Below are 12,584 nucleotides of genomic sequence, written 5' to 3' on the forward strand. Positions count from 1 at the left end.
AAGACGTGCTTTAAGTGGTCCGTTTCCGCCCAGGGAGCTTTTGATCTCCTCAAGAATCGTTTTACATCCGCTCCTATCCTTGTTACACCTGACGTCTCTAGACAGTTCGTGGTCGAGGTTGACGCGTCGGAGGTGGGCGTGGGAGCCATTCTTTCTCAGCGCTCCCTCTCTGACGACAAGGTCCACCCTTGCGCGTATTTTTCTCATCGCCTGTCGCCGTCGGAACGTAATTATGATGTGGGAAACCGCGAACTGCTCGCCATCCGGTTAGCCCTAGGCGAATGGCGACAGTGGTTGGAGGGGGCGACCGTTCCTTTTGTCGTTTGGACTGACCATAGGAACCTTGAGTACATCCGTTCTGCCAAACGACTTAATGCGCGTCAGGCGCGTTGGGCACTCTTTTTCGCTCGTTTCGAGTTCGTGATTTCTTATCGTCCGGGCTCTAAGAACACCAAGCCTGATGCTTTATCTCGTCTCTTCAGTTCTTCAGTAGCCTCCACTGACCCCGAGGGGATTCTCCCTGAGGGGCGTGTTGTCGGGTTGACTGTCTGGGGAATTGAGAGGCAGGTAAAGCAAGCACTCACTCACACTCCGTCGCCGCGCGCTTGTCCTAGGAACCTTCTTTTCGTTCCCGTTCCTACTCTTCTGGCCGTTCTTCAGTGGGCTCACTCTGCCAAGTTAGCCGGCCACCCTGGCGTTCGGGGTACGCTTGCTTCCATTCGCCAGCGTTTTTGGTGGCCCACCCGGGAGCATGACACGCGTCGTTTCGTGGCTGCTTGTTCGGTCTGCGCGCAGACTAAGTCCGGTAACTCCCCTCCTGCCGGCCGTCTCAGGCCGCTTCCCATTCCCTCTCGACCGTGGTCTCACATCGCCTTAGATTTTGTCACCGGACTGCCTTCGTCAGCGGGGAAGACTGTTATTCTTACGGTTGTCGATAGGTTCTCTAAGGCGGCTCATTTCATTCCCCTTGCTAAGCTTCCTTCTGCTAAAGAGACGGCACAAATCATCATCGAGAATGTTTTCAGAATTCATGGCCTTCCGTCAGACGTCGTTTCGGACAGAGGTCCGCAATTCACGTCTCAATTTTGGAGGGAGTTTTGCCGTTTGATTGGGGCTTCCGTCAGTCTCTCTTCCGGCTTTCACCCCCAGTCTAACGGTCAAGCAGAACGGGCCAATCAGACTATTGGTCGCATCTTACGCAGTCTTTCTTTTTGCAACCCTGCGTCTTGGTCAGAACAGCTCCCCTGGGCAGAATACGCCCACAACTCGCTTCCTTCGTCTGCGACCGGGCTATCTCCTTTTCAGAGTAGCCTCGGGTACCAGCCTCCGCTGTTCTCATCTCAGTTCGCCGAGTCCAGCGTCCCCTCCGCTCAGGCTTTTGTCCAACGTTGCGAGCGCACCTGGAAGAGGGTCAGGTCTGCACTTTGCCGTTATAGGACGCAGACTGTGAGGGCTGCTAATAAGCGTAGAACTAAGAGTCCTAGATATTGTCGCGGTCAGAGAGTTTGGCTCTCCACTCAGAACCTTCCCCTTAAGACGGCTTCTCGCAAGTTGACCCCGCGGTTCATTGGTCCGTTCTGTATTTCTCGGGTCATTAATCCTGTCGCAGTTCGACTTCTTCTTCCGCGATACCTTCGTCGCGTCCACCCGGTCTTCCATGTCTCCTGTATTAAGCCCGTTCTTCGCGCCCCCGCTCGTCTTCCCCCCCCCCCCCCATCCTTGTCGAGGGCGCACCCATCTACAGGGTCCGCAGGATTTTGGACATGCGTCCTCGGGGCCGTGGTCACCAGTACCTCGTTGATTGGGAGGGGTACGGTCCTGAGGAGAGGAGTTGGGTTCCCTCTCGGGACGTGCTGGACCGTGCGCTGATCGAGGATTTCCTCCGTTGCCGCCAGGTTTCCTCCTCGAGTGCGCCAGGAGGCGCTCGGTGAGTGGGGGGGTACTGTCATGTATTGTCATGTTGTGTGTTTCTGTCCTTTCCCTTCACCCTGTCTCCCTCTGCTGGTCGTTGTTAGGTTACCTTTTCTCCCCCTCTTTCCCCCAGCTGTGCCTTGTCTCCTCCTAACTACCCATTCACCCCGTTTCCCACCTGTTCCCTTTTTCCCTCTGATTAGGTCCCTATATCTCTCTCTGTTTTTGTTCCTGTCCTTGTCGGATTCTTGTTTGTTGTGTTTCATGCCTGAACCAGACTATCGTCATGTTTGCTGTAACCTTGTCCTGTCCTGTCGGAATCTGCCGGTCTATCTGAGCCTACCTATGTTTGGTTATTAAAGAAGCTCTGTTTAAGTTAATTCGCTTTTGGGTCCTCATTCACTCACCGTAACAGAGGAATGTCGGTGGGTGAATTCGGTCTTTCTCATGGCTACCCATGTAGTTCCATGGAAATATTATGTTTATTTGGAAAGCAATAAATATATATATATATTTTAAAGTTCTCATGATTTGTGTAAATGTAATATACTAACTATTACTCGTGTTAAAAATATGAAATGGTATTACATTTGGTGAAGAACCCATATGACTTGTTTAAACTCAAAGTTTAGGACTTGCCTCGGACTTGCCTGCCTTGACTTGGGACTTGAGTGCTAAGACTTGAGACTTACTTGTGACTTGTAAAACAATGACTTTGTCCCACCTCTGCTGGAACTACCAACTGGTGGGGGGAATATTTTCTTCCTTTGTGCAGCAACATCAAACAATGGGTTACAACAATTACAACAAATGACTAAATATTACAACATACTCTCCAACCTCCTGGACATTTTGTCTACAATAAGGGGGAAATCAGAAAGGACCATAAAGACTGGGTAGAGGGAGGGAGATAGGTAGGTAGGTAGGTAGGTAGGTAGGTAGGTAGGTAGGTAGGTAGGTAGGTAGGTAGGGAGGGAGGTAGGTAGGTAGGTAGGTAGGTAGGTAGGTAGGTAGGTAGGTAGGTAGGGATGTAGGTAGGTAGGTAGGTAAAGAAAGAAAGAGACAGAGAGACAGACAGAGAGACAGAGAGAGTGAGAAAAAGAAAGAGAAAGAGAGAGAAAGTCCCCCACTTTCAGCTGATTCTCATAGCAGGCGGTGCCCCGTCTCTGCCATCCTTGATTGGCTCTGAAGTTTATACTTGGGGCCTCAAGGTTTGCCTTATTGCGGTTTTCCTTATTCCCTGATAGTTGTTTCATTGATTTGTGGTATATTGGCTATTAGTATTCCAGGCCTGAATCAGTCCCTGATTAGAGGGGAAGGATGATGATGATGTTGAAGGGTCTTCGTGTACTGTTATGCATTCACACACACACGCATGCACACGCACACACCTTTTCTCAGTACCAGCAGTGGTGTTGCTGTTGTTAGTCATGTTCACACATAGACCAGTATGAGAAGTGTGAACAAACAATTCTCAGAAACCGTGTGGTGTTTCCTGCCTGTGTGTGCGTGCGTGTGCGTGAGTGTGTTAGAATGTGACCTCTACTGATCTGTGCAACCTCATATCCCTCTACAGATATGTCTGCTGCATTAGGTGACATCTATACAGTGGCTGGACTCCAGCATAAACAACATATTCATCAGCTATGTTCTCAAACACTAAGGCCACGTCCCAATAGTCTCAATCTGCTCCCTTCCTTCTCTTGTCTCCTTTCCTTGTCTGCGTTCCTTTGTAAACACCACATCACATGAATGTAATATGATGGAACTCTATCAACCTGCCAGGTCTCTCACATCTCAGTCATAACAAAGAAAAGGTAACAAACATAACCAGCAGTATTAGAATATTGGGATACTGTCTCAATCATACCCTGGACACTGGCATCAAACACACACTAATGTACCCAGAGGCCTTCAGGGCAGTGTTTCCCAAACTCGGTTGTCGGGACCCAAAGGAGTGCACTTTTTGGTTTTTGCAAGAGCACTACACAGCCGTTTCAAATGATCAAACCTTGATGATTAGTTGAATCAACTGTATAGAGCTAGGGGAAAAAACCCAAACGTGCACCCTTTGGGGTCCCATGGAGCGAGTTTGGTAAACCCTGCTTTAGTGTATTGACACGGTGCTTTCCTCACAGCAGCCAGAAGAGGGCAGTATTTAATTCAACCAGCTAAAGGAACGATTGACAGACAAGCTTAGTCTAGGCCAGGGGTAAGCAACCTTATTTCTTCAGTGCAGCAGGTACTGCAGGATTTTGTCCCAACCTGGCACCACACTGTACAGTATATGTGTGAGTATGTGAAGGGAAAGGTAATACCTAGTCAGTTGCACAACTGAATGCATTCAACCGAAATGTGTATTCCACATTTAAACCAACTATTCTGAATCAGAGATGTGCAGGGGGCTACCTTAATCGACGTTATCGGCACCCGGGGAGCTATGTGTGAACATGACTAACACCAGCAACACCACTGCTGATACTGAGAAAAAGTGTGTGTGTACTGTGGTAATGGGGTTGTGGTTTGAGGGGTACTTGTGCCTGTAGGTGTCTGTTCTCAGCAAGAGAAGAGGGACTGTGAAAATAAGCACCCCTGGTATAACAAGACCCCCTGAAAGTTGAACATTTGAATGCTGATTCTGTATCTTAAAAGACAATTCATCTCCATTACAAGTTGACATTGGACCAATACATTTTGACATCATGGCAAGACTCAAGATCCTAACCTTTACTGTGATGTTATTCGTCCCGGCTTGGACTTTGGGTGTGGACTCCAAGATGGTAAGACACTACACTATTTAGACTGTACTTGAGAAAGAAAGAAAATAAATCAACAACGAGAGAGAGAGACGGAATTTAAATTAATTTAATAAATTCTATTTTTTCCCCCCATATTGTCTGAAAGGTTCATCTTCGTCAGCCTGGTCTCAATTTCTCTGTACCCTTAGACATGGTCCCTAACTCTGTTGACGACAAGTACAAACACTGCACTGAAAAAATGTACAAGAAGGTGCAGGAGGAATATCTTCCAAATGAAAACTCCACTGAGGGGATCTTCAAACAAGCCTGGATGAAGGCAGAAGGATGTGCAACTATTGAGAAAGTGAAGAAACGATTCCAAAAGGACAAGTCCAAGTACAATCCTAAAGAACTTACACATGATCATATCAAGGCTATCTGTGCTTACTCAGCAGAGGTACCTGAGATATACCCAGTGTTCAACCAAGCAGTCCGGACCAGTAGAACAGAGTACACCACCTCCTTCCCCTTCCACTCCCTTCATTTCCTTCTGACTGACGCCATTCGCCTCCTGAAACTGAACCAAAAGTCCTGTCACACCACGTATCGAAGAACCAACATGGAGTTTGTTAGTAAAGTTAACAAAGTAATCAGATTTGGCTTCTTTGCCTCCAGCTCTCTCGACAAGGGAATTAGTACAAGATTTGGAGATAAGTCTTGCTTTGAGATAAAGACATGTTTTGGCGCTGACCTGAAGTCCTTCCCCAAACTGGGGAATCATGAAAAGGAGGTGTTGATTCCACCGTATGAAGTGTTCAGAGTTACTGCCGTGCTGAAGAAAGAGAATTATAAAAACCTTTGGTGCGATGTTGTGTACACACTAAAGAGTATCCCCAAGCCCCGGAGTAACCTGAATTGCAAACTGTTTAGGTAAAAAATGATTAACTGAGAAAATCTCTTGATCTTGAGTCATTGATTTAAATTATATCCAGGGACAAACATTCAGGCTGCTTATCCTCTTAAAGCCAAACAATGTGTTTTTACTGTCTAAAGATTTTAATGTAGTAAGTTAATTGGTTCATTGGTGAATGTTAAATACAAACCTCATCCTGACTACCAGAAATAGTGATTATTAAGATGTTTGTATTAACCTGTGTATCAGACTCCATAGGAGATTTTAAAGCACTTATATACCTTCTGCAGCTTGTGGCAAAATTAATAAAGAAAATCATTGAGCTTGACTACAGTATGTCTCGTCCTTTTAGTTATCACTTTCACTGTACTACATTTAGACTGTCTGAAGATACAACATTACATGGGCCACTGATTAAGATGTAATATAACATGACACACGTTGAATTGTCCAATAAAGGGATACTGGAAACTACCGACTGGTGGGGGGGATATTTACTGTACTGTCTTGCTTTACACCCCCCCAGACATTTTGTCTCCAATAAGATAGAAATCAGAAAGGACAATAAGAACTGGGTAGAGACCAACAGAGAAAGAAGTCTACAAGCGGTACCTGGTTTATTCTGTAATACACATACCTCAATGGACATATCTTCACAACGTGCCCTGCCCTGATTGGCCCACAGGCATGTCACCCATCACCAGCCGATTCTCATAGCAGGTGGTGCCCCGCCTCTGCTGTCCTTGATTGGCTCCAAATTGTATACTTGGGGCCTCAAGATTTGCCTTATTGCTGTTTTGCTTATTCCCTGATAGTTGATTAATTGATTGGTTGATATATCGACTGATCGATCAATCAATTGATTGATTAGTGGTATTTTGGTTATTGGTCCTTGAATAGAGGGGAAAGATTATGACGTTTAATGGTCTCTCAGTACTAATACGCAAGCACACACACAAACACGAACACACACACCTTTTCTCAGTATCAGCAGTGGTGTTGCTGTTAGTCATGTTCACACATAGCTCAGTATGAAAGAAGTATGAACAAACAATTCTCAGAAGCTGTATGGTGTGTCCTGCCTGTGTGGGGGTATATGTGTGTGTGTGTGTCTGTTTTTGTGTGATGGGTTCTCTATATAAGTGTAATTTCTCAGAAGCACTGAGGAGAGGCTGTGACTGCCTTGCAGACAGATGCAGCATCTTAAAGACGCCTGATGTTCATGCAAATGTATGTTCTATTCCATATGTGTCTCTGAGACAGGGTTTACATTGCTACCCACAGTGCAAACCTGTATAAAAGAGCACACAAACTGCAAGAGAAGAAGAGGAAAGTTTATTTGTATCCTTTTACACCAGAGGTGGACAACCCTCCTCCTGGAGAACTACTGTTTATATCCTTTTACATCATAGGTGGACAACCCTCCTCCTGGAGAACTACGGTTTTGTATCCTTTTACATCAGAGGTGGAACAACCCTCCTCCTGGAGAACTATGGTTTTGTATCCTTTTACATCAGAGCTGGACAACCCTCCTCCTGGAGAACTACGGTTTTGTATCCTTTTACATGAGAGGTGGAACAACCCTCCTCCTGGAGAACTACGGTGTTGTATCCTTTTACATCATAGGTGGAACAACCCTCCTCCTGGAGAACTACTGTTTATATCCTTTTACACCAGAGGTGAATAACCCTCCTCCTGGAGAACTACTGTTTATATCCTTTTACATCATAGGTGGAACAACCCTCCTCCTGGAGAACTACTGTTTATATCCTTTTACACCAGAGGTGAACAACCCTCCTCCTGGAGAACTACTGTTTATATCCTTTTACACCAGAGGTGAACAACCCTCCTCCTGGAGAACTACTGTTTATATCCTTTTACACCAGAGGTGAACAACCCTCCTCCTGGAGAACTACTGTTTATATCCTTTTACATCATAGGTGGAACAACCCTCCTCCTGGAGAACTACTGTTTTATATCCTTTTACATCATAGGTGGAACAACCCTCCTCCTGGAGAACTACTGTTTTATATCCTTTTACACCAGAGGTGGAACAACCCTCCTCCTGGAGAACTACTGTTTTATATCCTTTTACACCAGAGGTGGAACAACCCTCCTCCTGGAGAACTACTGTTTATATCCTTTTACACCAGAGGTGGAACAACCCTCCTCCTAGAGAACTACTGTTTTATATCCTTTTAAAACAGTAGTTCTGCTGGAGCGCATGCTACAGGTGGGTGCTGCTATGGTGACCAGCGAGCTGAGATAAGGGGGGACTTTACCTAGCAGGGTCTTGTAGATGACATGGAGCCAGTGGGTATATGGGGCTTTGGTGACAAAACGGATGGCACTGTGATAGACTGCATCCAGTCTGTTGAGTAGGGTATTGGAGGCTATTTTGTAAATGACATCGCTGAAGTCGAGGATTGGTAGGATGGTCAGTTTTACGAGGGTATGTTTGGCAGCATGAGTGAAGGATGCTTTGTTGCGAAATAGGAAGCCAATTCTAGATTTAACTTTGGATTGGAGATGTTTGATGTGGGTCTGGAAGGAGAGTTTACAGTCTAACCAGACACCTAGGTATTTGTAGTTGTCCACGTATTCTAAGTCAGAGCCATCCAGAGTAGTGATGTTGGACAGGCAGGCAGGTGCAGGCAGCGATCAGTTGACGAGCATGCATTTAGTTTTACTTGTATTTAAGAGCAATTGGAGGCCATGGAAGGAGAGTTGTATGGCATTGAAGCTTGCCTGGAGGGTTGTTAACACAGTGTCCAAAGAAGGGCCAGAAGTATACAGAATGGTGTCATCTGCGTAGAGGTGGATCAGTGACTCACCAGCAGCAAGAGCGACATCATTGATGTATACAGAGAAGAGAGTCGGTGCAAGAATTGAACCCTGTGGCACCCCCATAGAGACTGCCAGAGGTCCGGACAGCAGACCCTCCGATTTGACACATATGGCAAATAGGAACTGAATGGTTTTCAGAGACAGGGGGAGGGGTTGTGAGGAGCTGAAGGCTGGAACTAAAAGCAAACAAAAATCAACCATTGTAAAATATACTGTGTACATAAAATGTGTTTAGTGTATATACATGTATATAGACACCTCACAAGTCCTTAACTGGCAGCTTCATTAAATTAAAGTTGAATGAAAACACACAAATTAACACACAGGAACAGTACACCCTCTATATAATTAATATCATAGGCCTAATAGTACTGTAGAGCTCTTTTTAGTTGCACACTATATAGCTGGGTCACCCTGTCCTGCCCCTAGGGGTCCACGGCCCTGTAGCGCACCAACCCAACACACCCCACTCAGCTTTAGGATCTTAGTGAAACATTCATTGTTGGTTTGAGGTGTGTTGGGCCAAGTCCAGAGTGACAACAGTACAGCAGACCCCCAGGGCCAGGTCTGAGCAGCCCAGCCTATATAGATATCTCCCCTGACGTGGGCATGTTTTCAATACAGACTCCTTTAGGCGTACAGTATTCCATATAAAGCATCCAGACGTTATAAAAGTTTGATAATCACAGCACCAGGTTCAGGAGTAATGCTGCGAAAGGTACTTTCTTGTATACTGGAGCCTCAGAATGGAATGAGTTGCCTCTGCCCATAAAAACATCCCCCTCTCTGGGCAGCTTTAAAAATCAAATAAAAATATCTTTGATGTCCTCTGTGCCCATATGAATAACCCCCATGATGTAACTAGAATGATGAGATGTTCTTCCTCTCTGTTTGTGTTTTATTATTCACTGCCATACTGTTTTTAACTGTGTTTGATCTTGTCTCAAGAGGACCACAATGGAAATAAGTCCCAGACTTTATTGTGTGTTGCCTCAATGATTTTATTAATGTGCATGTATGGCTTTTAAGTTTATTGTGTGCTTGTTTTTTTAAATGGTCAAATTAATAAAAAAAAATATATCTCTATTATAGAAAAAACACTATTTCCATTGCTCGTTAGTTCTATTCTCGTACTGTCTCTGCGTTGTGCATTTATCTTCGACATATCCTTACACCTGTCACCACCCGATCCTCCTAAAATGAGGCATGGCAAAGAATCACTTTGGAGTACATTTATACATTACATTATCCAGGAAAATAATGAATGGTTCAATCACTTCCCAGACACCAGACTGTAGCTTTAATGTTGTCATGTTCAATCACTTCCCAGACACCAGACTGTAGCTTTAATGTTGTCATGTTCAATCACTTCCCAGACACCAGACTGTAGCTTTAATGTTGTCATGTTCAATCACTTCCCAGACACCAGACTGTAGCTTTAATGTTGTCATGTTCAATCACTTCCCAGACACCAGACTGTAGCTTTAATGTTGTCATGTTCAATCACTTCCCAGACACCAGACTGTAGCTTTAATGTTGTCATGTTCAATCACTTCCCAGACACCAGACTGTAGCTTTAATGTTGTCATGTTCAATCACTTCCCAGACACCAGACTGTAGCTTTAATGTTGTCATGTTCAATCACTTCCCAGACACCAGACTGTAGCTTTAATGTTGTCATGTTCAATCACTTCCCAGACACCAGACTGTAGCTTTAATGTTGTCATGTTCAATCACTTCCCAGACACCAGACTGTGGCTTTAATGTTGTCATGTTCAATCACTTCCCAGACACCAGACTGTAGCTTTAATGTTGTCATGTTCAATCACTTCCCAGACACCAGACTGTAGCTTTAATGTTGTCATGTTCAATCACTTCCCAGACACCAGACTGTAGCTTTAATGTTGTCATGTTCAATCACTTCCCAGACACCAGACTGTGGCTTTAATGTTGTCATGTTCAATCACTTCCCAGACACCAGACTGTGGCTTTAATGTTGTCATGTTCAATCACTTCCCAGACACCAGACTGTGGCTTTAATGTTGTCATGTTCAATCACTTCCCAGACACCAGACTGTAGCTTTAATGTTGTCATGTTCAATCACTTCCCAGACACCAGACTGTAGCTTTAATGTTGTCATGTTCAATCACTTCCCAGACACCAGACTGTAGCTTTAATGTTGTCATGTTCAATCACTTCCCAGACACCAGACTGTAGCTTTAATGTTGTCATGTTCAATCACTTCCCAGACACCAGACTGTAGCTTTAATGTTGTCATGTTCAATCACTTCCCAGACACCAGACTGTAGCTTTAATGTTGTCATGTTCAATCACTTCCCAGACACCAGACTGTAGCTTTAATGTTGTCATGTTCAATCACTTCCCAGACACCAGACTGTAGCTTTAATTTGTCATGTTCAATCATTTCCCAGACATCAGACTGTAGCTTTAATGTTGTCATGTTCAATCATTTCCCAGACACCAGACTGTAGCTTTAATGTTGTCATGTTCAATCATTTCCCAGACACCAGACTGTAGCTTTAATGTTGTCATGTTCAATCATTTCCCAGACACCAGACTGTAGCTTTAATGTTGTCATTAAGCTACCCGTCAATTCAAGATGAAACATTCACTGAATATACTGCAAAATGCACCTGAGCTCCACACACTGGTCTTCCCTGGCTGTCTGACCCTGCCTGGGAATCTTCCCACTCCTAAATGGTAGGCTTTAAAAATATTGCAAGAGAAAGTACAAGTCTCTCTAACTCTGCTCTCTTCAAACTACACCTAGCATATTGGCTGAAATAGTCCAGTAATACAACATAAGTGCCATGTGAGAATCTCTGATAATTTAACCCATTTCTTTAAACCGGTTATGGCTAGGCGATCCGCTAGCGGAACACCTCGACAACATCAGGTGAAATTGCAGAGCGCGAAATTCAAATTACAGAAATATAAATATTTAATATTCATGAAAATACAAGTGTCCTACATCAAAATGAAGCTACAAAAAGGTTTAGGGCGAAAGCACACCATGCGATTATCTGAGGTCGGCGCCCTGCATACAAAGGCATGAAATACATTTTTCAACCAGGCAGGTGCGCCACGAACGTCAGAAATAGCGATAAAATAAATGCCTTACCTTTGAATATCCTCTTCTGTTGGCACTCCAAAAGGTCCCAGCTACATCACAAATGGTCATTTTGTTCGATTAAACTCAGTTAAGCTGGCGCACTTCATTCAATAATCCACCGGTTTCCCTCCTTCAAAATGCATACAAAATGAATCCCAAATGTTACCAATAAACTTCTCCAAACAAGTCTAACACCGTTTATTATCCAACCTTAGGTACCCTAATACATAAATTAACGATAACAGTTAAGACGGAGAATCGTCATTGTCTTTACCGGAGATAAACAACAACAACATATATATATATATCATTAAGGTACGTACCTAATATTTCATCACATACATTCATATTTCATACATATGTATACACTGCTCAAAAAAATAAAGGGAACACTTAATCAACAAAATGTAACTCCAAGTCAATCACACTTCTGTGAAATCAAACTGTCCACTTAGGAAGCAACACTGATTGACAATAAATTTCACATGCTGTTGTGCAAATGGAATAAACAACAGGTGGAAATTATAGGCAATTAGCAAGACACCCCCAATAAAGGAGTGGTTCTGCAGTTGGTGACCACAGACCACTTCTCAGTTCCTATGCCTTCTGGCTGATTTTTTGGTCACATTTTCAGTTTTTGATTTGTTAAAAAAGTTTGAAATATCCAATAAATGTCGTTCCACTTCATGATTGTGTCCCACTTGTTGTTGATTCTTCACAAAAAAATACAGTTTTATATCTTTATGTTTGAAGCCTGAAATGTGCCAAAAGGTCTCAAAGTTCAAGGGGGCCGAATACTTTCGCAAGGCACTGTATATATATATACATACATACATACATACATACATACATATATATATATATATATATATATATATATATATATATGTATGTATGAAATATGAATGTATGTGATAAAATATTAGGTACGTACCTTAATGATTTATGTGATTACCTGATTGAGATATATTCCCTTGTCATTAGTGCACCTTAGGTTTTGGCTCCCCCTGTTGACCGTTTATCGTACTGTGGTAAGTGTGT

General features: G+C 43.8%; 1 protein-coding gene across 1 annotated transcript; it reads left to right on the plus strand.

Moving 5' to 3' along the window:
• The first annotated feature begins 4,559 nt into the window (after positions 1 to 4,559).
• LOC118941451 (erythroblast NAD(P)(+)--arginine ADP-ribosyltransferase-like) lies at positions 4,560 to 5,890 on the plus strand. The gene is made up of 2 exons (XM_090210119.1): positions 4,560 to 4,691; positions 4,816 to 5,890. The coding sequence occupies exons 1-2, from the start codon at positions 4,614 to 4,616 to the stop codon at positions 5,581 to 5,583; spliced, it is 846 nt and encodes a 281-aa protein (XP_090066245.1). The 5' UTR covers positions 4,560 to 4,613; the 3' UTR covers positions 5,584 to 5,890.
• Positions 5,891 to 12,584: the final 6,694 nt, after the last annotated feature.

Source organism: Oncorhynchus mykiss, chromosome 19 (assembly GCF_057628025.1).
Source record: "Oncorhynchus mykiss isolate SJ-2025 chromosome 19, ASM5762802v1, whole genome shotgun sequence".
In the NCBI taxonomy this organism is placed as follows: domain Eukaryota; kingdom Metazoa; phylum Chordata; class Actinopteri; order Salmoniformes; family Salmonidae; genus Oncorhynchus; species Oncorhynchus mykiss.